This window comes from Lissotriton helveticus, chromosome 7 (genome assembly GCF_964261635.1).
Source record: "Lissotriton helveticus chromosome 7, aLisHel1.1, whole genome shotgun sequence".
Classification (NCBI taxonomy): Eukaryota; Metazoa; Chordata; class Amphibia; order Caudata; family Salamandridae; genus Lissotriton; species Lissotriton helveticus.
The window spans coordinates 1,361,748,046-1,361,774,556 of NC_136068.1; the positions used below are offsets into that span (position 1 = coordinate 1,361,748,046).

Consider the following 26,511-nt stretch of genomic DNA (forward strand, 5'->3'; position numbering starts at 1 on the left):
ATTTACCAACTATAGACATGCAATCTTGCGGACTGTAACTTATGGGTCACCTAAGCATTACAGGAGGACAGTGTGTTCCAGGCAACGACAAATCCTGTAAAACTATAGGATTATTTGTTGCATTAGTGAGTTCGGAAATCATGCAAGAATCTGTGCTATATATTTTAAAAACTTTATTAAAATTATTAACGTAACCTAAAGCAGATAATGTGTTTGGATGTAGCTATAAATATAAAAACAATAGTAGAAACGAAAGCAATTTTTAAAACAATTGTAATATTGTGATAATAGTCAGTAATTTATTGCATCAATTGATTGGAGTAGTCTTTGGTAACCAACCATATGCTAGCTAAACTACCATAGCAACAAAAGTGCCCTTTTGTGAGTTTTTTTATGTGGCCTCTAGCCTGAATACCTTAGATGAACACTGGGCTTCTTGTTTTAATCAGCTTCTGTTCTTCAAGAAAGTTGCTCCCCGTTCTGGCTTTCCCAAGCTCATATGGCCCTGCTGGCTCAGAGGATGTTTTTTCACTCCGCTTGTACAACAGAGCACATGGCAGGATGTCTTCAACATGGCGAATGCATTGGGGAGAAGGAGAAGGTATGAACAAAAGTACAGGGAAAGAGTGGACGGGTGGAGGAAGCCTGTGAAGGAGAAATTTGTCATGATACAAGCAGCAGGTGTACTCTTTGAAGGAGGACCTTGATCACGGCTCTTACTTACAAACATGAAGCATCGTAGCCTAGCTACTATGCATGAGCACAATTTGCATGGCCTGCCAATTATTTAGAACATAATCATCAGACCAGGAAAGCTTCACTCGTGATTCCAGACACCAACAAATAGCAGCCTCAGCAAATGTCTCAATGCCCACAAACAGCATGCATGCTGATCAGTCACACAGGCCAAATACCACCTACATAACAGACTGACAACTGCTCAGAGACCTAACCATTTTAAGAGAAACAGATCACCTGATTTCCTTTAGCCGGATCCAGTGCATCCACGACATGAAGGACAGCGCTTACCTTGGTATGGCAAGGGTATGATCAGGAGTGGCCCTGTTAACCATTTTCGGGGTAGCTGCCTCAGCAATATTAATCCTGCCCACACACTAAGTGACTCAAAACTACTTGTTAGACAATATCATTTGTACATATGTCCTTGGTCACTATCAGGTCTCCCGTGTCTCCTTGCTACTTTAATTATAACAGGAAAATAAATATCATTTTCTTTGTCGAAGCTAATCCATCAATGTATCGAAGTAGATTGCGGATTTTAGCTTTGATACTCTGATAAGATTATCCTGCTCCGATTTACCAGCTGTCCAGGTCATAAACAATCATTCCCCCTTTCCAGGAAATCTCCTCCTTTCTCCTACTATGGATACTTTTACAGTATATAGGTAGCATAATTAGGGCTTACATAAGGTGCTACTTAACTCATTCTTCGACGCAGTAGCTGCCAGTTCCTTCTTACGTGCCCATTTGAGTATTTCCTCTGTTTTTGACAGGATTTGTTTTTCAAGGTCCTTGTTCTTGTGAGGCTTCTCTTTAACAGATAAATCTCTCTAAGCTTCCAATCCAAGGGCGAGCTATGTCATTTCTAGATTGATGTCTCACTGGTAGAACTATAAGTTACAGACCGTGATGGCCCGCTTTCATTCACGGAACAAGCAATAAGTATTCTTCCATCACGTCTCTGGCTCGTAGGACAGGACATTGGTCATCAGTCCTAATCACCCTGATGTTCTGATGTGGCACAATTGAGGCTAAAGCCAGTGACTCTTATTTCTGGTAAGGTGGATGAAGTTCTTCTGGGTTACCAATTTGGACTACCTGGTCAAATCTCCTTCCTCAGTCTCGGGCTTCAGCTCCTTCGTCGGGGGCTTCTACACTTGCATGGGGTCGAAGGGGCACTTGCTCTCTAGCTGTATGTTCTAAACACTTGTTCATCCCCGGGCACCTGCCCCTGATGCTTGCCCACAAGACTCCTCATTCAGTGATTCTTCACCAAACAGAGGCAGTGGATTTACTTGCGGAGAAGAGTGTCTGGTCAATTTAGCTGCAGGTTCGGGGGGGGAGAGATAACCCAGATCTGCAGAAAGTGAGTTAGCTACTTCCTCATTATCCAGACATTGTAAACCTGCGGCTTCTGCTGTTCCACCTAACATCTGCTGTTCCACCTAAAGCCACTGGAGGTCAGCAAAGGTCACTCATACGTTTTCCTTTGTATTGGCTAGAAGACTAGGACACAGAGTAGCGGTCAAGTCTGGGAAATTTTCTAAGAGCGGAGCCTCTATGCACTTCACTCTCCCGTTATCCGGCAGGGAGACAGAGGAGAGCCGGGGAGACTTGGAACCAGGGCCGTAAATGGGTTTTTGAGGGATGAAAAAGTGAGGTGAGCTCTAAAAGGTGCGAGCATATATATGTAAAGGGCGTGGCTTACACAAACTATATTTCTGTGATTTCCACAGTGTGCCACCCAACATGAATTTTAGTTCCTTTCTGAGCTTTCTGTTATTGAATCCAGATATGTCACTAGAGTGACCAACTGGCATGGGTGTAAATTCAGGACGGAGAGAGTAACAATTCAGGACAAAGGGTCAAAATTCAGGACAAAAATTCAGGACAGGTCAAAATTCAGGGCAAAACTTTGGGACAAAAGGTAAGTTTTACAGACACGTCAGAGGAGGTTGCGCCATAGCATAGTAAGTAAATAGACAACCACTTAAGTACGTACAAGTCAAAATAAGTTTACATCAGGTTGAGACAATCGTGCACTTCACAGTTTTTCAGTATGCCCGCAGCTTGCTACCTTAGACGATTAAACACTCGCATCTCGCTCCAGCAGGTACATTAGTCACCAGTCAATGGTGAACCACACCTGAATAGAAGTATGGCTGCTTTTATTGTTGATTGAAAACTACTGGATATTCAAGGAACTTTGCAGTGCTAGCCCCCAGTAACAAAACCGCCCCCGCCCCTTTCCAGCCGTCCAGGGAAACACCCGATGCCAGGTCCGGCCAGTAGTGCCTTGCTGGCACCCTCCAATGGTGCCAATCATCTTCACATAGACCGGATCTCATGTGTATTTCATTTCTTTTATAGTGTTACTCATCGCAAGTATGTAAGGCAGGGTGTCGGAGTGCGTTACATCACGCACACATTATACAGAGACCCATATAAACGTGAAATTCAATGTATACGAAATGTTACTTAAGATAATGGGTGCTACAAGTTGTAAATCATTCTTTTATCTATCATTCAGTCTTTCACCATTCATTCTGTCCTTGCATCTGTGTGCCCATCTATATCCAAACATATTCAACCATTTGCAAACCTATCCACCATGTATCCTTCCATCCACCCTTTCACCCCATCCATTCGTACACTCATCCATCCACTCTTCCACCCATTCATCTATTCACTTATCCTTCCACCCATTCACCCTTTCAGTCATTCATCCCCCCTTTCTCTATTCATCCCCCTTTCACTTATCCATCCATCCATCCTTCCACCCACCCACCCACCCACCTATTCATCCATTCATCCATTCACGAATCCATCCATTGACCCTATTACTCATCCATCCTTTCACTCATCCATCCACCCGTCTCTCATCCATCCACCCTTTCACTTCGTCACTCATCTATCCACCCTTTTGTTCATCTACCCCCTTTCACTCACAAATCCTTACATCCACCCTTTCACTCATCCATTCACCCTTTCACCCTTTCACTTATCAATTCATCAATCCATCCTTTCACTCATCCATTCATTCACTCACCCATCATCTACCCTTTCACTTATCCATCCATCCTTTCACTTATCCATCCATCCTTTCACTTACCCATCCACCCTTTTACCAGTCCATCTACCCTTCCACCTATACATCCATCTATTTACCTTTTCTCTCATCCATCCTTCCACTCACTCATCCATCCATCCATCATTTTTTCATTATCTATCCATTCACCCTTTCATTCAACCTTTCACTAATCCATCCAGCCATTTCGTCACTTATTTATTCACCCACCTTTTTACATTATGAGCCGAGCCTTTGTCGGCAGAGTTGCAGACAGAAGAGGCCCATCAAGAACTTCACCTCGCTGTAGTTCCTAAAGCGAGGAGTGGGGGGAGGGTTCACTATGCCCCTGTACATAGGCAATCTGAAAACTTATAAGTCATGAGTCATGCATGATGCACAGTGCGAGGACGTGAGGTGACTGAGACAAGGTGTTGTTTCCAGGGCTTTAGTGAGGTAAAGAAACTGGGGGGGGTCACTCAAAAGGGGGTGTTCGATGTAATTAAAGGCGTGGCTTAAAACACCTAAGCTAAAAATCTGTGCTTAGCATAGTGTTCCACCCGACTGGTATGTTGTTTCTGTCATTGCATCCAGATATATAATACAGCAAGTATCATTACACCAACAACAAGCCAGGACTATTGGCTTTGTCAATGGTTGTTAGTCGCTTGAAATAAAAAAAGTACCAACCATGGCTTTGTTGAATATAATATTGAAAATGCGTCAGTTCTAAAATGATGAGACAGTGAAAGAACTATAACCCGATCTTTTTAACTTGTTTCACAGGCTTCTTTATATAAACTGTTTTCTCACCTTTTATCTATTTAACAGAATGCCCTCCTGTACACTGAGGCTGGAGGAGGCCCCCACATGCTTTAACAGCCCAGACTGCCCCATTGTCAGTCTGTATGTGGCAATCAGCCACAGACCGAATGACAATGGGCTGCTCTTGTGCTCGAGGGGCTGCTCTTGTGCTCGAGGAGGAGTGCGAGGTGGCCCCATCAGGGGCTGAGGCTTCTGGCAGGGGAGCAGAGCTGCTCCTTTTAATGGCCATAATTACGATCAAAAAGCGTCCGTAAAAAAGGATCCTCACGGACAACGGACGTGAGGTCCAAATTACGGACAGTCTGTGAAATTTACAGATGGTTGGTCACCCTATATGTAACATACACCAAAAACAAACCAGGATTACGTGATTTGCCAATGGTTGTGAGATGTTTAAGGTTGATGAGTAACAATGAGTTTGTTGTAAATAATTAATACTGAAACTGTTTCAGTGCTTAGACTGTGAATAAAACATTACTGAGGCCCGTGGAAGGGGTAGTGTTCTTCAGAGACTCTCCTTCACTGTTGTCATGTTCGGTCTATGTTAGACATGCAAGCCCTTTTTCTGTCCACATCTGGATAGCCCACAATTCTTCTAATTTCTCTCTAGCTCCCTCGACCATTGACCCCACCAGGTAGGTCGCTTCCCCTCCGCACAGCACCGCCTGTGCCTTCCTGCCCAGCTGCCGCTGCTGAGGAAGTTTGAGGCCCTCCACCACCCGCAGGCTACTACCTGAGCCTCATCCCTGGTTGCCAGGGGCAGGCCGTAGGTAGGTTTGTTCATCCTCCGCTTTATTGCTTTATTGTATTGCCTGTATTTTCATTGTTGTGTCTGTGACTGCTGTTGTCTGTCTTCCCCCGCTGCCTGTACGTGGTCCATGCCCCTTTTTCTTCCCTCTGTTCCCCTCGCTGTCCCCGTGCTCTCTCTGCCCGGTCTTTTCTTCTATACCCCTCGCTGCCCCCCATGTCTCTGCCCAGTTTTCCCTTCTGTTCCCCTCGCTGACCCGTGCCTCTCTGTCCGTTCTGCCTTCTGTTCTTAGCTGCCCCTGTATTTCTGTATTCTGTATTTTGCCTCTGTGCCACTCGTTTTTTGTGCCAGTCTGCCCCCTGTGCCACTCGTTTTTCCCTCGTTTTTGTGTCCCTTTTGCCTTCTGTTCCACTCGTTTTTTGTGCTCTTCTGCCCTCCGTTCCACTCGTTTTTGTGCCCTTCTGCCCTCTTTGCCACTCGTTTTTCCCTCAATTTTGTGCCCCTTTCTTTCTGTTACCTTCGTTGTCCCTCAACGCCCTCGCCGCTGCGTCCTCTGCGGCCCTGCCCCCCTCAGTGCCCACTGCCCATTCGCTGCCGCCGCATCCCAGCTGCTCCTCACTCCCATCTCCCCATATATGCCAGCCGTTGCGCAGCCGTGCCACTGGCGCGCCTAAGGCAAACCGGTCGTCACCTGTACGCGCCTGGATTGCACCCAGCGCCAGAACCCCTGACCCCCGCACCCGCCACGACGACCGCCACCACTACTACGACGCCAGCACTGCTTCAAGGCCGCCCCGAAACGCACACACGGCCCCTTCACCTGCTGGAACTGCAGCTACACCAGCCTCAGAGCCGACAAACCACCCGCCAAGAAAGACCCCAACCACCTCCAATGCATACTACTGAACACCCGCTCTGCACGCAAGCATGCCGTCGAACTCTGGGACCTGTTCGACACAACATCCCCGGACGTCGCCTTCCTGACAGAGACCTGGTTTAACGATTCCTCCGCACCAGACATCGCCATAGCCATCCTAGATGGCTACAAGATCACCCGCAGAGACCGCACCAACGGAGTTGGAGGAGGAATCGCCATCGTCCACAAGAACAGCATCAGGGTCTCGACTAGCACCGACGACGCGCTCAGCACAGCCGAACACATGCAATTCCAGATCCACACAGACCCTAATTCCACCCTCAGAGGCACCCTCGTCTACCGACCCCATGGACCCCACCCCCAGTTCAGCGACTCCATCGCAGACTTGATTAGCACGCACGCCCTGACTGCCACTGACTACATCCTCCTCGGAGACCTGAACTTTCACCTTGAGAACAACAACAGCAAAAACTCCATTACCCTGATCGATAACCTTCCCAACCTCGGATAGAAGCAACTCGTCACAAAGCCCACCTACTTCCCCGGCCACACGCTCGATCCAGTCTTCTCCTCAAGCCTGTATGTCTCAGTCAGCCGTCAGCCACACCACCGAACTCCTCTGGACCGACCACTGCTTCATCAACTTCGCATTCCAGAAACCCACCACACACCACGGCCCCGAACAGATCCCCCACCGCTGCTGGAGCAAAATCCCCAAAGACCAACTACATGCAAACCTCGCTCTCAGCCCACCCACCAGACGCTGCCCACAGCCTCAGACGCTGGATGGAGGACTGCGCCAACACCCTCACCCCGCTGAAGAAACCCCCCCACAGAGACACCAGCAAGAGGGCCAGCTGGTTCACCCCAGAACTCCTAGCCTCCAAGCAGGCCTACCGGAAACTAGAGAAGAAATGGCACAGTGAACAAACTCCGGACAGCCACGCAGCACACAAGGACGCCATACGCAACCACCACCACCTCATCAGGGCGGCCAAGAAGACCTCCTTCAAAGACCGCCTCGACAACAACGCACACAATAGCAAGGAGCTCTTCCAACATCGTGAAGGAACTCTCCAACCCCAGCTCCAACACCAACGACATACCGCCGTCGCAAGCCCTGTGCGACTCCCTCGCCACCTTCTTCCACCGCAAGATAGCAGACATCCATGACAGCTTCAACACCCAGACAGCCCCAAGACAGCAACACAACAGACCCTCTGTACACCATCGACCACGACCCCCCGCTAGCCTAGGCCAGCATAAGCATCGAGGACACCATCAATATCATGTGCACAATCCACTCCGGCTCTCCGTCAGACCCATTCCCGCACCACGTATTCAACAGAGCAAGCAGCTCCATCCCACCCCACCTGCGCAACATCATCAATCTCTTCCCAGAGATCTGGAAACACGCAGAGATCAACGGCCTACTAAAAAAAACTAAGGCAGACCCAAGAGACCGGCCCATCTCTCTGCTCCCCTTCCCGGCCAAGGTCATCGAGAAAACCGTCACCAGACAGCTAACCCGATACCTCGAAGAAAACAGAATCCTGGACCCTTCCCAGTCAGTGCTCCGCAGCAACCACAGCACCGAGACTGCCCTCATCACTGCCACCGACGACATCAGGACCCTGCTGGACAATGGCGAGACCGCCTAGACCTCTCTGCCACCTTCGACACCGTCTGCCACCGCACACTACGCGCACGCCTCCACGCCGCAGGGATCCGAGACAAGGCTCTGGATTGGACCACCTCCTTCCTCTCCGGCTGAATCCAGAGCGCCCGCCTACCCCTATTCCGTTCCAAAGCCTCCGAGATCATCTGCGGCGTACCCCAAGGATCCTCCCTCAGCCAGACGCTGTTCAACATTTGCATGGCCCCGCTCGCACACTTAGCCCGACAGCACAACCTCAACATAATCTCCTATGTCGACGACACTCAATCCTGGTGCTGATCTCACAGCTGGAGAGCAGCACCAGGATTGGACAGAGCAGACTCTCTCAGCACTCTAGCTCTTTCTCTAACCTAGCTTTCCAAAACAGATAGGTTAGAGAACTTTAAAATGTGCATGTCTGGCTGGCCATCCCAAGATGTAAATTGATACTTGTATAGCGCACTACTCACCCGCAAGGGTCTCAAGGCACTTGTACGAATACCGCTGTGGAACCCATCCTGGCTTTCCCTGTGAGGTGTCCACTCCTGGGCACCCCCAAGGTGGAGGCCAGGCATCCTTAGCGTTGTGGGGGCCGTTGTGGAGAATAAGCAAGCTATTGCCCAGAGTTGCAGAGTGGAACTCCATGATTGGAATAGGCACCGAGGCGAGAATTATCAGGTCCGTTGAATTTTGAGCCCAAGACCCGCCGAGGTGGGGAATTGAACCCTGGTCCCGGGCTAGACCTCTGCATCAGGGTCTGCCGCTCTAACCATTGAGCCACACTTCTCCTATCAAAGAAACACAACCATTTTAAAGCGTAGAGCTCCCTGCTGCTGCTACTCTGCAGCACCCGCCCTGTCCTGACACTTAGTTTGGGATGGGTTGCTGAAAAATAAAATGGTAATAAATAAACTTTATTTGCTATTTTATTTTTCAGCTCTGGAGTTTGTGGGGCGACACTCCTCAGCTCAAATGGAGGAGCCACTCCTGTGAATGAGTCTTTACCACGCATTCCTTTATCACGCATACAATTTCAATGACATGCCTTAGATAAGCGGCGTTGGGCTTTAAAGTCCAATGCTTTCCCTACTGTTGCGCAGAATGGAGTTGGAATACTTAATTATTCTGCTACAAAATCCAGGGCTTTCCCCAAGGCATGTTGTTGTAATGATATGCATGGTAAAGAAATGCATGGTAAAGACGCATTCATTGTAAAGACTGCAGAGTAACGGCATGCGCGGTAAAGACATGCATTGTTCTGACATACAACCAAACTGTATACCTTCTTCTAACAAATTTGCACAGAATCCCAATTGCAACTAGAATATGTGACCATTGCTCTGTGCAAGGGTTGGGATTGAATGACCATAAATTCTGAACAACTTTTTGACTCACTGACAGGCACTGTGAGAAACTTGCACAACCATAGCGCTCAGTCGCAGCCCATTATAAACACCTGGAGGTGACTCAATTGAAGGTATGCATTATACAAGAGTAATATGCTACCCGAAAAAAATATTTAAAAACACAACATCCTGGAAATAGCTAACACTCAGAGAAATGAAAGATTAAGTGAAACCTGATAAATGTAAACAGGAACTAAACCGTTGACATGGATTACCTTAAAGTTCTTCACATTCATTGTTCAGAAATCGATCAGTGTTTTTGCCCTTATTGTACAGGATATTAATTTAGAGTCCAACAGGGACCCGTTTCAATGTATGTTTTTAATTAAGACTGGGTCTGAGACCCGGAGGGACCTGTACCACTCACAGCCCAAACCGTGCATTAGGCACAGTGAGCAGATAGTCACTGAGCCAACAGGAAGCAAAATCTCCCTCCACACAGCAATGCCACAGGCTTTTACGTCACAATGGGCTAAACTCAGGTTCAGGGTTGGTGGGTTCGCCAGGAGTGTTAGAAATGGGGGTCTCAAGTTGGCAGAGGTAGGTATCTTTGTCCAAATAGGGGCCCTTTCTTGTAGTCAGGGTAAAGGGGATACACTCCTAAAATAACCCTTCTCACCCCCTTGGTAGCTTGGCACGAGCAGACAGGCTTATCTCAGAGGCAGTGTGTAAAGCATTTGTAAAAACATACAGTAATACAGTGAAAACACTACAAATGAATACCACACCAGTTTAGAAAAAGAAGTAATCTTTATCCAAACCAAAACAAGACCAAACGACAAAAATCCACAATCCAGTATTAAAGATAAGGCTTTCAAATGGTAGAAATAGTTCAGTTCAATGCAAGTTGTAATTACAACACTCTTATCAAAAGTACCTTAGATGCGTCACGCAAAACAAAAAAAATGGAAGCAGGGAAAGTGATGCGTCGGTCCCTTGTACTCAGAGGAGGTGATGCGCCGGTTCCTTACTGCAGCGCAGGGGAGGTGATGCGTCGATTCCTTACTGCGTGGGGAGTTGATGTGTCTGTTTCTTACTACGGTCCCCGACGATGCAACAGTCTTGGCGCCTCGATGCGATGCGATCTGGTACGATACGTGGTTTCGTGCAGCCGCACAGCAGGATTGCGTCGCAATTGGTGAGGTGATCTCGGACTTCGGAGATCGTTGCACCCGATTTGTCGTGCGACAATTTCTCGAGCCGCGGCAGGGGCTGTGACGGTTTCTTCGGCGATGTGTCAGAAAACAGGTGCGGATGAGACCCGCTTCTGTGTTGCGTCAATTTTCCAGCTCCCAGCGACAAACAGTCTCTAGAGGTCCTAATTAGCAACAGGAACCTCTATGCAGGTTGGAATTCCCAGCAAGGAAATTCAGGGGAGCTGGTGGTGAAGTCTTTGTGTCCCTGAGACTGCAGAAAAGGAGGGAAGCTTAGTTTCAAGCCCTTGGAGATCTTCCTCAAGATGACAAAGCCAACAGCACAGTCCATTTCCCCATTCCTTGTCAGCAAGCAGCCACTGCACGCCCACCCCAAACAGCAAAGAGCACAGGGGTAGTATTCCTCTTCAGCTTATCCAGCTCTTCTTCTTGGCAAAGATTCCTCTTCATTTCTTAGAAGTGATCTAAAAGTCTTGGGTCTGGGCCGAACTTTTTATACACACTAATCCTTTGTTCTCTAAAGGCAGAGAGTGTCTGCACCCAGCCAAACTCAGTTCTGTCCTCACTGGTGCAGCTTCCTGGCAGGAGGAGGAGACAGCATTGTTGAAGGCAGACCAAGCCCATTCAGGTGAAAAGGAAATCTCCTCCCCCTACTCTAAATGCAGCCCAGGTCTATACATCCCAGCCCTGCCACATCAGACTTCTGGAGCCGCAGACCCTCTCCAGCCCCTGTCATCCAAAAGCCAGACATGCAATACACAAACCTAGCAGAGGCACACTGGATGGATAGGCAAGACAATACCTACTTTCTAAATGTGGTATTTTCAAACACAGAATGTAAAAATCACCCTCACGAAAAGATGCATTTAAAGTTCTGAATTGGGGCATGCTTAACTTTATTTTTATACCTTGTTCCCAGGGCCAGTTATGTTTATAAGATGTTATAAATAAACTCCCCATTCTGTCCTATGGAACAGGTAGCCTTGCAATTGTGAAAAACTAAATTGGCAGTAATTCACTATCAGGACATGCCACACACATCAGGGCATGTCCTACCTCTAACCGCCCACAGGATTACATTGGGCCTACCTTAGGGCTGACTAATATGTAGAAAAGGGAAGGTTTTAGGGACTGTCACATGTGTGAACTTGCCAAGTCGACATGGCAGTCCTAGACTGCAAACAGGCTATGCAATGCAGGCCAGAGTTACATTTTATAGGCTGCTTCTGTGGGTGGCACAATCAAGTGCTGCAGCCCACTAGCAGCATTTGATTTACAGGCCCTGGGCACACACAGTGCACTATACTAGGGTCTGACAAGTAAAACAAATATGCCAATCATGGAATCACTAATCCATAACATCAATTTACAAAGGAAGCACTTGCACTCTGTTAGTGAACAGCAGTGGCAAAGTGCCCAAAGCATCCAGACCAGCAAAACGAAGTCCACCACACAGTAAAAACATAGGAGGCAAAAGCAACAAGCATTGGCATATCCAATTGGTCTCGCTTTTGGACCTTTTAAGTGTTTAGCCATGCAACAGTTGATGTTGTTGCACCAAGGATATTGTGCTGCATAACTAAATACTTATAAGGTCCCAAAAGCGAGACTTATTGGCTACGCCAATGCTTGTTTGGGGTTCCCACCTTAGTTTATACTAGCCTGCAATTTGCACTCATGTTACTTAGGTACAGACTTTTTTTTTTTAACTTATGCGTGAGAAAAACTGTTTTACTCCTAGTGAAAACACACACCTAATTAATGAGCATGTTCTAGTTCTTCAACATAAACCTTTCTAATTCCTTCTCTGCCTTCACTCACTTTAACAACTTATCTAGGACAAAAACCCCTGGCTTGCTTTCTTGGCTAACTGGACTTCGCCCAGTGACATGAATACCCACTCTGACATTCACACAGGTACCGGTCACGAAAATCCCAGCATGGCTATTCCAGCCTTCCATCTTTCGAAGGTTAGTAAATGAAGTATAATTAAACTGAATAGTAATCTTGATTATGTGTAGTCCTTAGAAATAGCGAATACGAAGTATGAATTGCTTCCTAAAAAAAAAATGTACATTTGAAAGTTTGCTCTCCGAGCTTCCCCCGTAAACTTCTAATACTTTCCAAAATGTATGTCTTCTCACTATGGCAATTCCTTCAGCTAATGAAACAATTATGTGTTGCACTTCTTCCTGGTGTTTTACATTTGTTTTCTATTTAGATTTTCTTCTTCTAGAAGACTAGGTCTGAAGCTTTAAACAGCTCACTATCTATCGGACAAGCCACTGTGAGAATCTAATGTTCTGTATGGTGCCAGAACTACTCAAGAATGCCAAAGATTTTACAGTAGAAAAGCTAAAAGCTAGACCTAGTGGTAGTTAAACATCCACCAACAGTCTGAAAGTAGTTTTATTTTAAAAGGAAGATTTTATTTCTGAAAGTGACAAACCTGTGAGTCAATGTAGTTATTTCTCTCCACTAAAGGTCCCCTTCAGTTAACAAGCATCTAATTTCAAAGATGGAACTGGGTGTCCCAGGGAACGGTCTCTGCTTGGACATTTAGTCAATAGGTAACAGTCTGAGAATTCCCTCTTAAAAGGAACTACAGAGATAAGAGTTGGATATATAAGCACCAAAATGTACATGCATCCATTCCTATAATTCCAAAGAGATATTTAAAGAATTCTTCGATTCGGGCAAAGCTGGGCTGTGGCAACACCAAGTAGTTGAGAATAAAGAGACCGAGGGAGAGATCAGAGACTTGACTGTTAGTTTTGTTTAGTAGATGACTAACAACCTGCAGTCTTATGAGCAGAGTTGTCCAACATTAGTCAGCTCCTGCACTATCTCAACAAAGTGATGGCTTTTCCGAGGTCTACGAAAAACAACCCTTCCAGTTTTAAAAGATACATTTAAAGCTTGGTGATTAAAAACAATTTACCTTCTTATGGAGTGAGAATTTCTTGCCTTCAAAAGGATTGCTGTTTTTCATTGAAGCTAGTCTAAAGCCATTTAATATTCTGACATAGTACTCCTCCATTCCCGTGCGCAAAAGTGAAAGCAGCGCGACGCGGAGGGGAGGGGTGGAGGAGCATGAAAGCAATCAAGTGAGAGGAAAGACAGATGGCGCTGAAAGTTGGCGGTTGCACGTGTGAACGCAAGCACTAGACCAGTCAAAGCAGCTTGTGGTAGCACTTTTTAAAGCCCCTACTAAATGTCTCGCAGTGCAGCGCATGCGCTCACTCCAGCGCATGCGCTCACTCCGGCGAGACCTAAAAATGGAAGGGAGACCCATGCCAATAGTGCCAGGTCTAACAAGGAGCAAATGTTATGGACAGACAGCGAGATAGAACAGGCTATCTTTTCACAGCCTCTTTCTCATTAACCACATAGTGACAAAAAAATAAGAGCAGAAGCGGTACGGAAGTGGAAGAGATGAAGGAGGCTGAAGGAAATGTTGACAGGCTACACAGACTAGGCTCCAAAGAAGTGCCCTATTTCACTGTTTAGGTATTGTCTGAGGCACCACCCAATGCCACTCCACTCTACTCTATGCCACTCCACTCTACTCTATGCCAAGCCACTCTACAACATTCTACTTCAATCCACTCCATGCTCATCTATGCTACTAACTTTTAGCCATGCTGAACAGCAGCCACGCTGGTGTACAACATGGCTAAAAACACACTGGCAAAGACAATAACTCTTGCCTAGGCAAGACCTATTGGTTTTGCCAATGCTGGCTTACCTTTGTTCTGGTAGTATTATTTCCTACGTTCATCAGTTCCAGTGAGGGGCTTGTTTGTGGGTTAATAGTTACTTAAAGACTGTATTGGTGTAACTTCGACTCTGCCTGGGCTGTAGTTCGACTTGATAGTTGTAGATTCACTTTTAGTGAATTGCGTCTTGAAGACTGATCATGACTTTTGTAGGTGTTGCAGTGTATATGCAGTGGCCTTGCTGTGCTATACGTGGACTTTAACATATACCCAAGAAATTCACCCTCTTGCATGCTTACATTTACACCTTGAATCTCATATTCATGTAATGAAAAACAGCCTAATATGAGATAAAGGGTAAATGTCTGTACCATTCATTCCCACTCATCTAACAAAATCGGTAACTGCCTTGTGTAGGTAGGCCAATTGCACAGTAAAGGAAAGGTGCACAACCAAAATAACAGACTTTTGAGATGGTTTATGGCTGCCTGATTTGTACCCATGGTTGGCCGGCATTCGTGGAAGCCCTGACCCTTTTGAAACCGAGATAAAGAGGAATCCAGGGTTGTGTGGCTTGCATGGCTCTATTATTTTCTTATCAAGAATGCCTGGCAAAGATCAAACTATGGGTAAAACAAAACATAAAACAAAGTGTTCTTCAGATTATGTGACAGAAAACTGAAGTATGTAGCCAATAACAAATGTACCACTATCCAAAACTTCCACATTTCACTCACTACGTATTAAAAATTCACCATCCATTCACTTCTACACCTGATACAATCACCAAGCATCCCTTTAACCCCTCAGCAATCGGCCCACTTGGCCATTTATAATAACCCTCTCTAACTCTCGCTCATCCTCATGCTCAGTGCACTATCAACAGTGTACACTGATGGATAATGCTCAATGCTTCGGTCTCTTCCCTTCTCCCCAGTTTACCTCTGTCCCGCTCTGCCCCATTTCCCATATGACTCACACACTCTATATGTACCTCCTTCATCCTACATCTCTACCCATGGCTTCTGGAATTGGGTTTTTTCTGCAACAGACCAAGACAGCAGATACTGGAGGCAGCTATTGGGAATTCAGAGTGCCATTTAACCAATAACAGTGTGCAGCACCGGCACAGTGCAGACATATATAACGTTAGCTGTGTTCTCAGACCTGATTTTCCTCTGTCCCTTCCCTTCCTTTGCCCCAATGTAATTGATCCAATCTGCCCCTGGATTCCACCCATGGTGCTCTGCTCCAATCTCACTCTACACTGACTGAGTTCCATTCGCCTCAGTCTCCTTCACCCATCACACAAATTCTGGGTATTTATTGTAATAGAATTGTTCCTTCCCGCTGGCCTTGATTAATTACAAGATCGCCTTCTCCTGTGTGTGTCTCTTTCTGTTGTGAGGAAATGCCATTGCCTTGGAGCTAGGTTGGACAACCACCATTGTTGCTGCCACAGCATCCCAGATTTAGTCCACGTGATCTCTTCCATTTTGCAACCTCTCCCCATTCTTGATAAAATGTTTTGCATGGAGCTTTGTACCTCTGTATTTAGATTTCAAGCACTGTAAAATGTGTCACTATTTAATGGCACTCTAGTCTTGAAGATGATAAAAGGCTGAGCTGGATCAGCCAGGATTCAAACTTGTGACCTTCAGTCTCTCAAACTGTCAATTTGTAACTGCAGTTGGCAGTCACTCTGCAGTCTGCATTGATTCTGCAGTCTTATTTCACTCTTTAGTCACCATTCACTCTTTAGTAAATAATCACAGACTAGTCAATGCCCACTCTCCAGTCGCTATTTCACATTAATCAATGCTAGAGCTGGCTTGATATATTGTGGGCTATTAAAGCAGTTCATCTAATTCACCGCCCATTAATCTACTCTCTCCGTGTATCTATTTCTTATCTGATATGTTCACCAGCCATTACTAGAACTACACTACCAGTTTACTCTTTCTTCATGGAGTCAACAGCTGGACAGAGCATTTCAGTTATGTACCAAAGAACTGGATACAATAAAAGACAAATTACCTCTATTACTGGGCACAGTGCTTTAGTGATTCCTGAACTTGACGTGGTACTATGGGGTTTCCAATGCTCTAGATAAGGATGGGCAATATGCTTTTTCTGCTGGTTATATATGTTCTTCTGCTTCCAGAAAAGTAGTTGTTTGTTTCCGTATAGCCTTATCATGTTAGTGTTTCGACTTTAATATAATATGACGTGAAAACTCATATTCACCAGGACAAATATATTTTGTTACACTACTGCTGATAAATGTAGGCGTGTGATAAAGCATTCAATGCTGCTTTCTGTACTGTACCTGCTCCACGTGTGAAGCTTACCAAACAGTGGTCAGCTGGAAGTGTGGATTCTTGCACCGCACCTGGGCTCTTACCCTTTTTCTGCACCTGCTGTGTACCTTTGGTGGCGCACACCATCCATACCACTTCCACCCAGTCCATTCCACTTTAAGGATGCTGCTCCATTTGACTACCCTACCCAAATCATGCCCGATACATGATCAGTGAAAATGCACAAACTGCCCACCAGCCGATATCAACTCTGGTGAGTAAGTGGATAGCTCAGAAGTCAACAAGTGACAATGCCAAAACAAGCATTTGCAATGCAATTGGTCTCGCCTTTGGGACCCTATATGTATTTAGCTATCCATCACATTAGCCTGGGTGCTGAATCATCTACTGTTCTTAGACATGGAGGGAAAGTTAGCACCAAACTGCGTGACATGCCAAGTATGGGAACACATGGAGAGAAATATTGCCTTTCAGCGGGAAATGGTATGGTGGTACACCATCACAAACATGACACATTTCTCGCTCATCTTATTACAAGTGTATTGGGAAACAATGACCATCTACTAAGCTGGTTGGGATACCTGTTACGTTTGTGACAGTGTAGCCATCTGCCAAACTCTAAACGAGGCCTCATATCTATTGCACGAGGCTTCATCCAAATCATTACTAAACACCTTTTCCATATACTTAACTAAATCATTAATGCTGGGTTTTACACAGAGTAGTGAGTTTTCCATGCGCAAAGTGCTTCAATGCCTCGTCCGGGGTAGTAAGAGCAATGCAAATAACTATACCTTACTATACAAACAATGTATATTGAGTAGTCTTTTTCAAACAGCTCTACTTCTAGAAAGCAGTGAGAAAGTTGAGCGGACACCCTGCATGTTTGTGTCAACAGCAGCAACCGAAAGAAAGGGCACTGGTTAGTTTGGTGATTTTCATGTTTAGAAGTTACTTACCTATCTATCATTCCACTCTGCAGTTGCAGATCCATCCAGCCATCAATTTGCTAACTCATCCATTCACTCATTCTTCCTTTACTGCACTCATTCATCCACCTACCCACAGACGGGCCAAGTGTCACTCATCTTGTGTTATTCTAACACATTCTGTGAATTTCCATGTAGCACTGCAAGGACTGACTGTAACACCATTTGGCTCACTGTCATCTACACCCACTCACCCATCCACACAACCACAGACCCATGGAAGGAAGCACACCTATCATTTATTAGAAATGGCAGTCCATTCAGCTTTGTCAAAGCTTGGACTCTTTAATATTATGGCAACTGCTCTCTGCCTTCCCCAACGCATACTGAACAAGCTGCTTGCAAAGACGCCATTTTGGTTTGATTTTTTGTTACAGATTTATCAAACTAATTTGCAGTTCTCTAAGTAACTTTGTGATCAGAGGCACCAAAACGCCACACAATATTAATCTATGTGAGGCATTATGAAGTTTACAACATAAACCATTATAGTATTCATGTAGCTAAATTTAAAGACTCCATGAAGCTTTAAAGAAAAATTGTATCTACAGTAAGGCAATTATAATCTGAAAAAACAGAAATACTCTAAAAGAAGACAACTGTACAGACCAATGTCTACAGATAACAAAACCAAAATCTATGGAAGGAATTCTATTCTCAGGAATAACTTTTGCTGAACTTTGATACTTGTTCTTCTGCCATGCACTAAATGAAAGCTTTGTCCTGGTTGATTGGAACTAAATCATGCTTCTGCCTTCCTAGAATGCCCCTCTTCCGCCGTTTTTGCAGCCAAGTTAAGAATAATTGGAACAACTTTTTCCTCAGCCTTGCGCCAAAAGTGAAATGCCTATGACCTTTACCCTGGCAGTAAATGTGGGACACGTGGTCAGCCCTAAATCTAACATAGGGCTATTTTTAATAGCTCAGCCCATGAATAATTCAAGGGGAGGAAGTGGAGTGCACGAGAATAACGCCCCCCCCCTCCCCCTCTGGAAATACTGAAACTGTGACCTCTGAGATGCCCTTCTGCTGACGGGATCTAATTTTGACAACATGGTGAAATGGCGCGGTTCAATTGTAATCAATTGTAAAGCGTACAAGATAACCCCAAACCAGCCGTGCCCTTTCGCTCACAGATAGCTGGCTTCCATTGTGCGAAGAATGACTTGTAAAGAAAAACCTTAAAATGCTTAATCAAACGCATTACCATAATGACAGAAACAGATTATGCAATAAAATAAAAAAATCTATGACTACAGTATTCGGCCCAGCATGCAAGCCAGTGTTTCGAGCCACAGATAAAAATGGAACTCATTTCAAACCGGTACAAGTGCCACATTATAATAAACTTGACAAAATGGCTGTCAGCAGGATGCTCCTTATTTATTTTTTATTTATTTATTTAATGCGAATTTATATAGCGCGAACATTACCCGAAGGTGTCAGAGCGCTTTACAAAAGAACCAGTTGCGATACATAAGACTTTGGATTACACGAGTTACATAAGAGATACAAACAGAAACTAGAAGTAAACCTCTTCTAAAATGAAAACGGGCACCATGGTGAAACAGAGTACAGTGCCCTTCTTCATTAAAACATTTGAACATTTGAACATTCACCAGGTAATTCATTATGCCCACAAACATCAAAAACGCTCTACACACACTAACCTGCCATTCAGCATAAGTGCCGGTGCCCAAAGCTCTGCTCCGAAAAACATGCAGGCTATTAACTAAAACACCCGGGGCTACGAGAAAAGAGCACGGCACCCCTCTACATAAAAAGTATGTGCGTGGCGGCCCGTGGTGTATACATGGAAGAATACATTCTGTGGCTGCGAGTGTTGGTGACCGTAGAGCTTGCGAGAAGCAGGAAACAACAAGTCGGCCTGGAGCGGAGAACAGCCTAAGAGACGTGGGAGGGCAGGAGCGTGACGCCGTGAGCGTGCACTTTGGCGTTCCCTGCGGCTTGTGCCAGTGGCGACGCCTGCAAACCGCGTTCACAGACCGGTGTCTGCTCGGGCACCGGTCTGTACCACTTGGGGAGGCAATACAGTGACAATAAGGCTCGCTGGCGGCAGTGCTTCGCGCTGCAACGCCAGGCGAGCCCTAAAAAGGTTGCAAGAGTGTGCCAATTCCTATGGTTTGTAAAGTAAGGGGAAAACACATGTCTGGTTGGAATAAAAATTAGGAGAGCGCATCATGGAGCCTCTTGAGATCTCCGAATATGAATGGTTTTGTTGGCCAATTTCTCCTGGCAACCTAGCAAATTCATTCTTTTTTGGAAATTTGTTAGAATTGTACCACAAAGGTGGGGCTATGAGGAGGGCGACCCGTTGTGAGCAGCAGATCTTACCTTTGCTGGATTTTCCCCATTTCGAAGATATCGATTGTGCTCATGGATGTTTTCGGCGATGTCCTGGGCCAGGTGGGATGTAGCCTCATACAGTGATAACCTGCACAAAATAACAGTCCATAAATGTCATAATGCATGATTCCAGTTTATTAAGAAGTGAAAGAGAGTTACATTATAAAAAAAACATCTGGGTACATTCATGAATATTCTTACATTTATGTTGAATAACATAAAAATAATGATGTGAGGTATATTGCAGTGTGGTATTTGTTCAGGTGCATGTGCTGAATATGTTTTGCATACCTAACGCTGAAGGAGCATGTAATCTTGACTCTGTAGTTTATAGTACCCATAGCCTTTACTCCTCAGTCTTTACTCCGCATGTTCCTTTACCCCGCATGCCTTTACTCCGATGGCCTTTACACTTTAGGTAAGTTTCATTTAGCGTTGAGTGGTGGGTACAGTTAAAGGGGCATTTTCGAATTTAGGGGTGGGTTGAGGTAAAGGGGGTGTTAGACGGACCGGGAGGGTCGGCCGAGGATAAGGGGAGAGGTCTCCGGGGAGAGCCGTCTCCAGTGAATCGTACAGACAAGTAACTCCCCCCCCCACAGACGGACACCACACAATGATAAAGTTCAACGATACTTTATAGGTAATTCTTCAAGTACGGTAGAATGGTACAAGGAGGTCTGGACTCAGGGGTCCCCTCTATTCTGGTCTCTGTTTGGGAAAAGGGTAGCGGGACAGTCTTGTTACCAAAAAGATGGAAATAGCTCTCAATCCTCGAGCTCGGTGGTGTAGATGAACGGGCCGCGGCGGAGCCAGCAGGTCCCGAGATGGATGAAGGAAGACGACGGTCCGCGGCAGAGCCAGCAGGTCCCGATGAAGGTGGTGGTTACAAACGGTCCGCGGCCACGCCAGCAGGTCCCGACGACGATGAAGGATAGGGTGGTTCCCAAAGCCGCGGCAGCGCCAGCAGGCAAGACGAGGGTGCACAAGACAGAGCTACGGCAGCGCCAGTAGTCCGTCAAGGATGAGTTCTTCTTTGCGTCTCTCGACTCCAAGATACAACTCCCGTCCTGCTCCGGAGCTGCCCCAGTTATAGGGCTGGTGTGCTTTGATGTCCGGACCCTCGCACCTGGAGGCCGGGAGGTCCGGGATGAGGGAGTCCCGACACCCAGCAGGGGGGTGGAGCCAGCGCCCGGGGAGGCGATGGGCGAGCGGCACTTGGCGGGGGAGAGCCATCGACACCTCTTGCTCCCATTGACTGACCAAGTAGCCCGCTCACCTCCTGGGTGGACGTTGGTGCCGGAATGTCTGAGGCCTGGCCAGGCCCAGGGTTGAGGTCGATCGGGGGTCAGGCGGCCTCGTGGTGGAGTGTCCAAGATGGCGCCCAGGATGGGCGCGCAGGCCGGTAGTGGGTCGGCCTACGCGGTCAACAGGTTCGAGTGTAGGGGTCCCTGCGGGGACGGTGGACGTGCAATGGTGGTGTGTGGTACTTGCGTGGCTGGGCTCGGGCCTGGTTGGGCCGGGGGAGAGCGGACCTTCATGTGGCCTGTCCAACATGCGTCCCCCCCCAGCTGAAGGCGGGGAGAGTTACCCATCCTCTTGGGGACTCTTCTCGTCGAGGCGGAAGAACCGGGACAGGCCATCTGCGTTGGCGTGATCTGGCCCAGGCCGGTGTTCAACTGTGAAGTCCATCCCTTGTAGGGAGATGGACCAGCGTAGTAACTTCGGGTTTTCCCCCCGCATCTGCATCAGCCACTGCAGGGGTCGGTGGTCGGTCTGTACCCGAAAGGGTGTGCCAAAAAGGTAGGGCCGGAGCTTCTTGAGGGCCCACACCACCGCGAAGGCCTCCCTCTCTATGGTGCTCCAGCGTTGTTCCCGTGGTAGGAGTCGCCGGCTGATGAAGGCCACCGGTTGATCACGGCCTTCGGTGTTCACTTGAGACAGGACTGCCCCAATGCCATGGTCGGAGGCATCCGTCTGGACGATGAACTCCCGGCTGTAGTCGGGGGCCTGGAGCACAGGGGCGGAGCACATGGCGGCTTTCAATTGTTCAAATGCAGCTTGACACTCTGGGGTCCAGTTGACTTTCTGGGGCTGATTTTTTGACGTGAGTTCTGTGAGGGGCCTCACGATAGTACCATAGTCTTTCACGAACCTTCGGTAATAGCCTGTGAGGCCCAGGAAGGCTCGTACCTCGGTCTGGGTGATGGGGGGCTGCCAGGACTGGATGGCGGCAATTTTTAGCTGCAGAGGGGCCACCAGGCCGCTTCCCACCTGGTGCCCAAGGTAGGTTACAGACCCTTGTCCAATTTGACACTTGCTGGCCTTGATCGTGAGGCCAGCTCGCTGAAGGGCTTGCAGCACTGCTCGGAGGTGGTGGAGGTGCTCGGACCAATGGTTGCTGTATACAGCGATGTCGTCTAGGTAGGCGGCGCTGAATCCTTCGAGCCCCGCCAGGACCTGATTGACGAGCCGTTGGAATGTTGCTGGGGCATTCTTCATGCCAAAGGGCATGACGGTGAAATGGTAATGGCCATCGGGAGTGGAAAAGGCAGAACGTTCTTGTGCCCGGGGTGTGAGGCCGATTTGCCAGTAGCCCGCCGTCAGGTCGAAGATACTGAGGTAGCGGGCAGCTCCCATGCGGTCGATTAGTTCATCTGCCCGGGGGATGGGATGTGCGTCTGTCCTGGTGACCGCATTCAAGCCCCGGTAGTCGACGCAGAACCGGAGTTCTGGTGTGGTGCCGGGGGCAGCTGCTTTGGGGACCAGTACTACAGGGCTGGCCCAGGGGCTGTCTGAGGGCTCGATGACCCCGAGCGTGAGCATTTTGGCTACTTCTTCCTGGATGCAGGCCCGTACCCGATCTGGCACGCGGTAGGCCCGGTGGCGGATAGGGGGGCTGTCCCCCGTGTCCACATCGTGCGTACACCAGGAAGTGACACCTGGGGTGAGGGAGAACAGGCTGGCGAATTGTGACAGGAGAACTCGGCACTCCTGGCGTTGCTCTCGGGTGAGGGCCTCTGAGAGTCGGACCCCATCTACGGAGCCGTCTTTCTCCCGAGTTCGTAGAAGGTCAGGGAGGGGCTCGGAGTCCTCTTCAGCCCCATTGTCTGTGGCCATCAGGAGGCTGAGTTCTGTCCGTACAAAGTGCGGTTTCAGTCTGTTAGCGTGGAGGACCCGGAGGGGGTTCCGGGAAGATTCCAAGTCGATGAGATAGGTAGCCGGACCCTTGCGCTCGACCACTTTGAAGGGCCCTGTCCACTTGTCTTGTAGGGCGCAGGGTTCGGTGGGGGACATCACCCATACCTGTTGCCCAGGTTCAAATTCGATGGAGGAGGCATTCCGGTCATACCACCTTTTCATGTCCTCTTGACTGGCCTCTAGGTGGGCTTTTGCTAGTTCTCGGAATCGCCGGGTCTGGTTGCGGAGAGTTAGGAGGTAGCGGAAAACATCTGGTGGGTTCTTTAGAGGGGGCATCTCCCAGCCTTCCTTGACTAGGCTGAGCGGTCCCCGCACGGGGTGTCCATATAGCAGTTCAAATGGGCTGAAGCCCAGGGACTTCTGGGGAACCTCTCGATAGGCGAAGAGGAGGCACGGCAGCAGCACATCCCACTGGCGACGGAGGGGCTCTTCCAACCCCCCGATCATCCCTTTGAGCGTGCGGTTGAACCGCTCAACGAGTCCGTTTCCTTGAGGGTGATAGGGGGTCGTGAACCGGTAGGTAACCCCGCACTGTTGCCAGAGAGACTTCATATATTTCGAAATAAAGTTCGTGCCTCTGTCACTGACGACCTCCCGGGGGAAGCCCACCCGGGAGAAGATCCCCATCAGCGCCCGGCCGACTACCGGGGCTGTCACAGTCCGCAGGGGAACAGCCTCCGGGTAGCGGGTGGCGTGGTCCACTAGCACCAGGATGAATCGATGGCCTTGTTTTGTGCGTGGGTCCAGGGGCCCTACGATATCGATTCCGACCCTCTCGAACGGGGTGGTGACCACGGGAAAAGGTTGCAGGGGGGCTTTCAGTTTGCGGCCGCTCTTTCCACTGGCTTGGCACGTGGGGCAAGATCGGCAATGCTGGTGTACATTGTCCCTCATTTTGGGCCAGAAGAAGTGGGTCACCAGGCGGCTATAGGTTTTGTCTTGACCCAGGTGTCCTGCCAGGGGGACATCGTGGGCCAGGTTTAGCAGAAAGTCTCTAAAACGGAGGGGTACCACTAGGACTCGGCTGGCCCCCAGCTCCGCGATTCTTTGCTCACTGTACAGCAGATCATTGTCCCAGTAGACCCAGTGAGTTCCGGAGGTATCCCCTGCGCTTTGGGCTAGCGCTTGCTGGCGGAGTCCCTCGAGGGAGGGACAGGTCTTTTGTTCTTGGCGAAATTGTTCTTGCGTGGGCCCCCCCTCTTGAGGCCACTGGTCGGGGTTAGCGAGGTCTGGAGGTTGAGCTGGTTCGGGGGGGACGTCACGGTTGGTGGTTTCGGCGGGGGCGACCGGAGGCGGTGGCGCCGGCCATTCGGGTTCCTCTGGGCGGGGGTTGGCACGGGCGGTCATGGACCGGGTGGTGACGCACGCCCAGTCCGGGACGCCCAACATCCCCAGGTGCTCTTTTCGTTCGACTGCTGCCCATGGAGAGCTTTCCAGGTCATTACCCAGGAGGCAGTCTACGGGGGCATCATCTCGGACCGTCACCTTCAACATGCCGGAGACCCCTCCCCATTCGAAGGGGACGCAGGCCATCCGACACAGACTTTCTGAGTTATCGGCTGAACGTACCGGGCAGAGAATGTTTGGTAAGTATTGTTCGGGGGTCACCAGGTGACAGCGGACGGCTGTTACACTGGCCCCAGTGTCACGAAGGGCTTCAGCCCGGCGTCCATTGATGCCCACCCATTGGCTGTACTTCTGGGTATTAGCGGGTAGGGGGACCCGCGGGACCATGTCCCCCCCCCCCTAGGCAGGCGAGAGCCATGGCGGCTGGCTCCCATTCTTGGTGTTCCTGTTCATATTCTTCTTGTTCCTCTGAGATCTGTTCCTCCCCCAGAGCAGCAGCGGCTACTTGGCGGGGTCTTGGGCTCTGGTACTGGGGGCAGTTTGGGTCGTTTGCATAGTGTCCGACTCGTTGGCATCGATGGCAGGTACCATTGGCTCGATATCCCGGTCGCGCTGGGGTGCTGCCCCGGTTGGCCGGGGGGGTGGTGCTGGTAGTGGGGGTGACCGGAGCGTTGCTTCTTCCGCGTCCTTGGCCTCCTCCTCCTCGGGGACGGTGCTGACCATTGTTGTTCCGGTTCTGTTCGTAGGACCCATTTCGACCCACTCTGGTGATCTCCCACCGGTCAGCTTCGGCTGCGAGCTGCCGGGGATCCGTTAACTTGCTGTCGAGAAGGTGCTGGCGAAGTTCAATGAAGCAATTGTTCGACAGATGCTCCCATACCATAAGATTGAACAGTTGTTCGTAGGTTGTGACCTTGCTTCCTTTGATCCAGCCCTCGAAGGCTCGGCTAAAGTAATTGACATAGTCCACCCAAGTTGTACCCGGGATGCGGGTGCAGTCTCAGAACCTCTGACGGTACATCTCGGGTGTGAGGCCATAGCGGGTGAGGAGTGCAGCTTTCATATGGTCATAGGAGGTCATCTGGTGGTCCGGGAGTTGCAGCAGGGCGTCGCGGCCCTCATTGAGGAATCTCCCCCACAGACCGGCCCCCCAATCGCTTCTATCGATCCGGTGTGCCGTCATAGCGATTTCATAGGCCTTAAACCATTGCTGGATGTCGTCCTCTCGGAAGTATTCTCGAACGACATCCTTGGGGATGTGTACCTTCTTCTCTGTTGCCCCTGGAGTGGGGGGTTGCTCGGACACCCCTGCTTCTTTATTCTGTTTGCGTAGGTCGATTTCAGCTAGTTTCCGCTCATGTTCATATGCCAGTTTCTTTTCCTCGAGCTCCCTTTGTCTCTGTTTCTCCTCTCTTTCTTCTCGGAGACGCAGGTGCTCTAAGTTGATTTTCTGTTCGGCCAACTTCAGTTCAACGTCCATTTTGATCCGGGCCATTTCCAGCTCGTGTAGTCGGGTTCTTTCTCGTTCCTGGATCTCGTCTGGCGAGAGACCCGTTCTTCGCTCTTCAGGGGCCATGGGGGTTTGTGCTGCGATGTTTTGATCGGGGGTTCCGGCAGCCCCGGTTTCTGCCCAAGATTCTAGGGCCTGCTTAAAGTCATCTTTGGTATTTAGTCCGGTGGTAGCGATACCTAATTCGATACAGAACTGTTTAAGTTCACGATGGCTGTACTCATCCAATTTCTCCATCTGGCATTTCTCCGTTGATCCGCTGTCTTTAGTTGACATCGTGATTCGCCGTGGGGTGAGCTACTCTCTGTACGGTTTATGCGGTGATTCGGATCGCGCCGCTGGCCACCAATGTTAGACGGACCGGGAGGGTCGGCCGAGGATAAGGGGAGAGGTCTCCGGGGAGAGCCGTCTCCAGTGAATCGTACAGACAAGTAACTCCCCCCCCCACAGACGGACACCACACAATGATAAAGTTCAACGATACTTTATAGGTAATTCTTCAAGTACGGTAGAATGGTACAAGGAGGTCTGGACTCAGGGGTCCCCTCTATTCTGGTCTCTGTTTGGGAAAAGGGTAGCGGGACA

At 48.6% G+C, this 26,511-nt stretch overlaps 1 protein-coding gene across 1 annotated transcript in view; it reads right to left on the reverse strand.

Annotated features, from left to right (window-relative positions):
- The window catches only part of STX8 (syntaxin 8), a 1,335,619-nt gene that overhangs the window by 1,137,007 nt on the left and 172,101 nt on the right, over nt 1–26,511 (reverse strand). Inside the window, exon 2 of the mRNA XM_078654681.1 lies at nt 19,860–19,959. Coding sequence (XP_078510807.1) covers nt 19,860–19,959 — 100 coding nt within the window. The remainder of the gene's footprint in view (nt 1–19,859; nt 19,960–26,511) is intronic.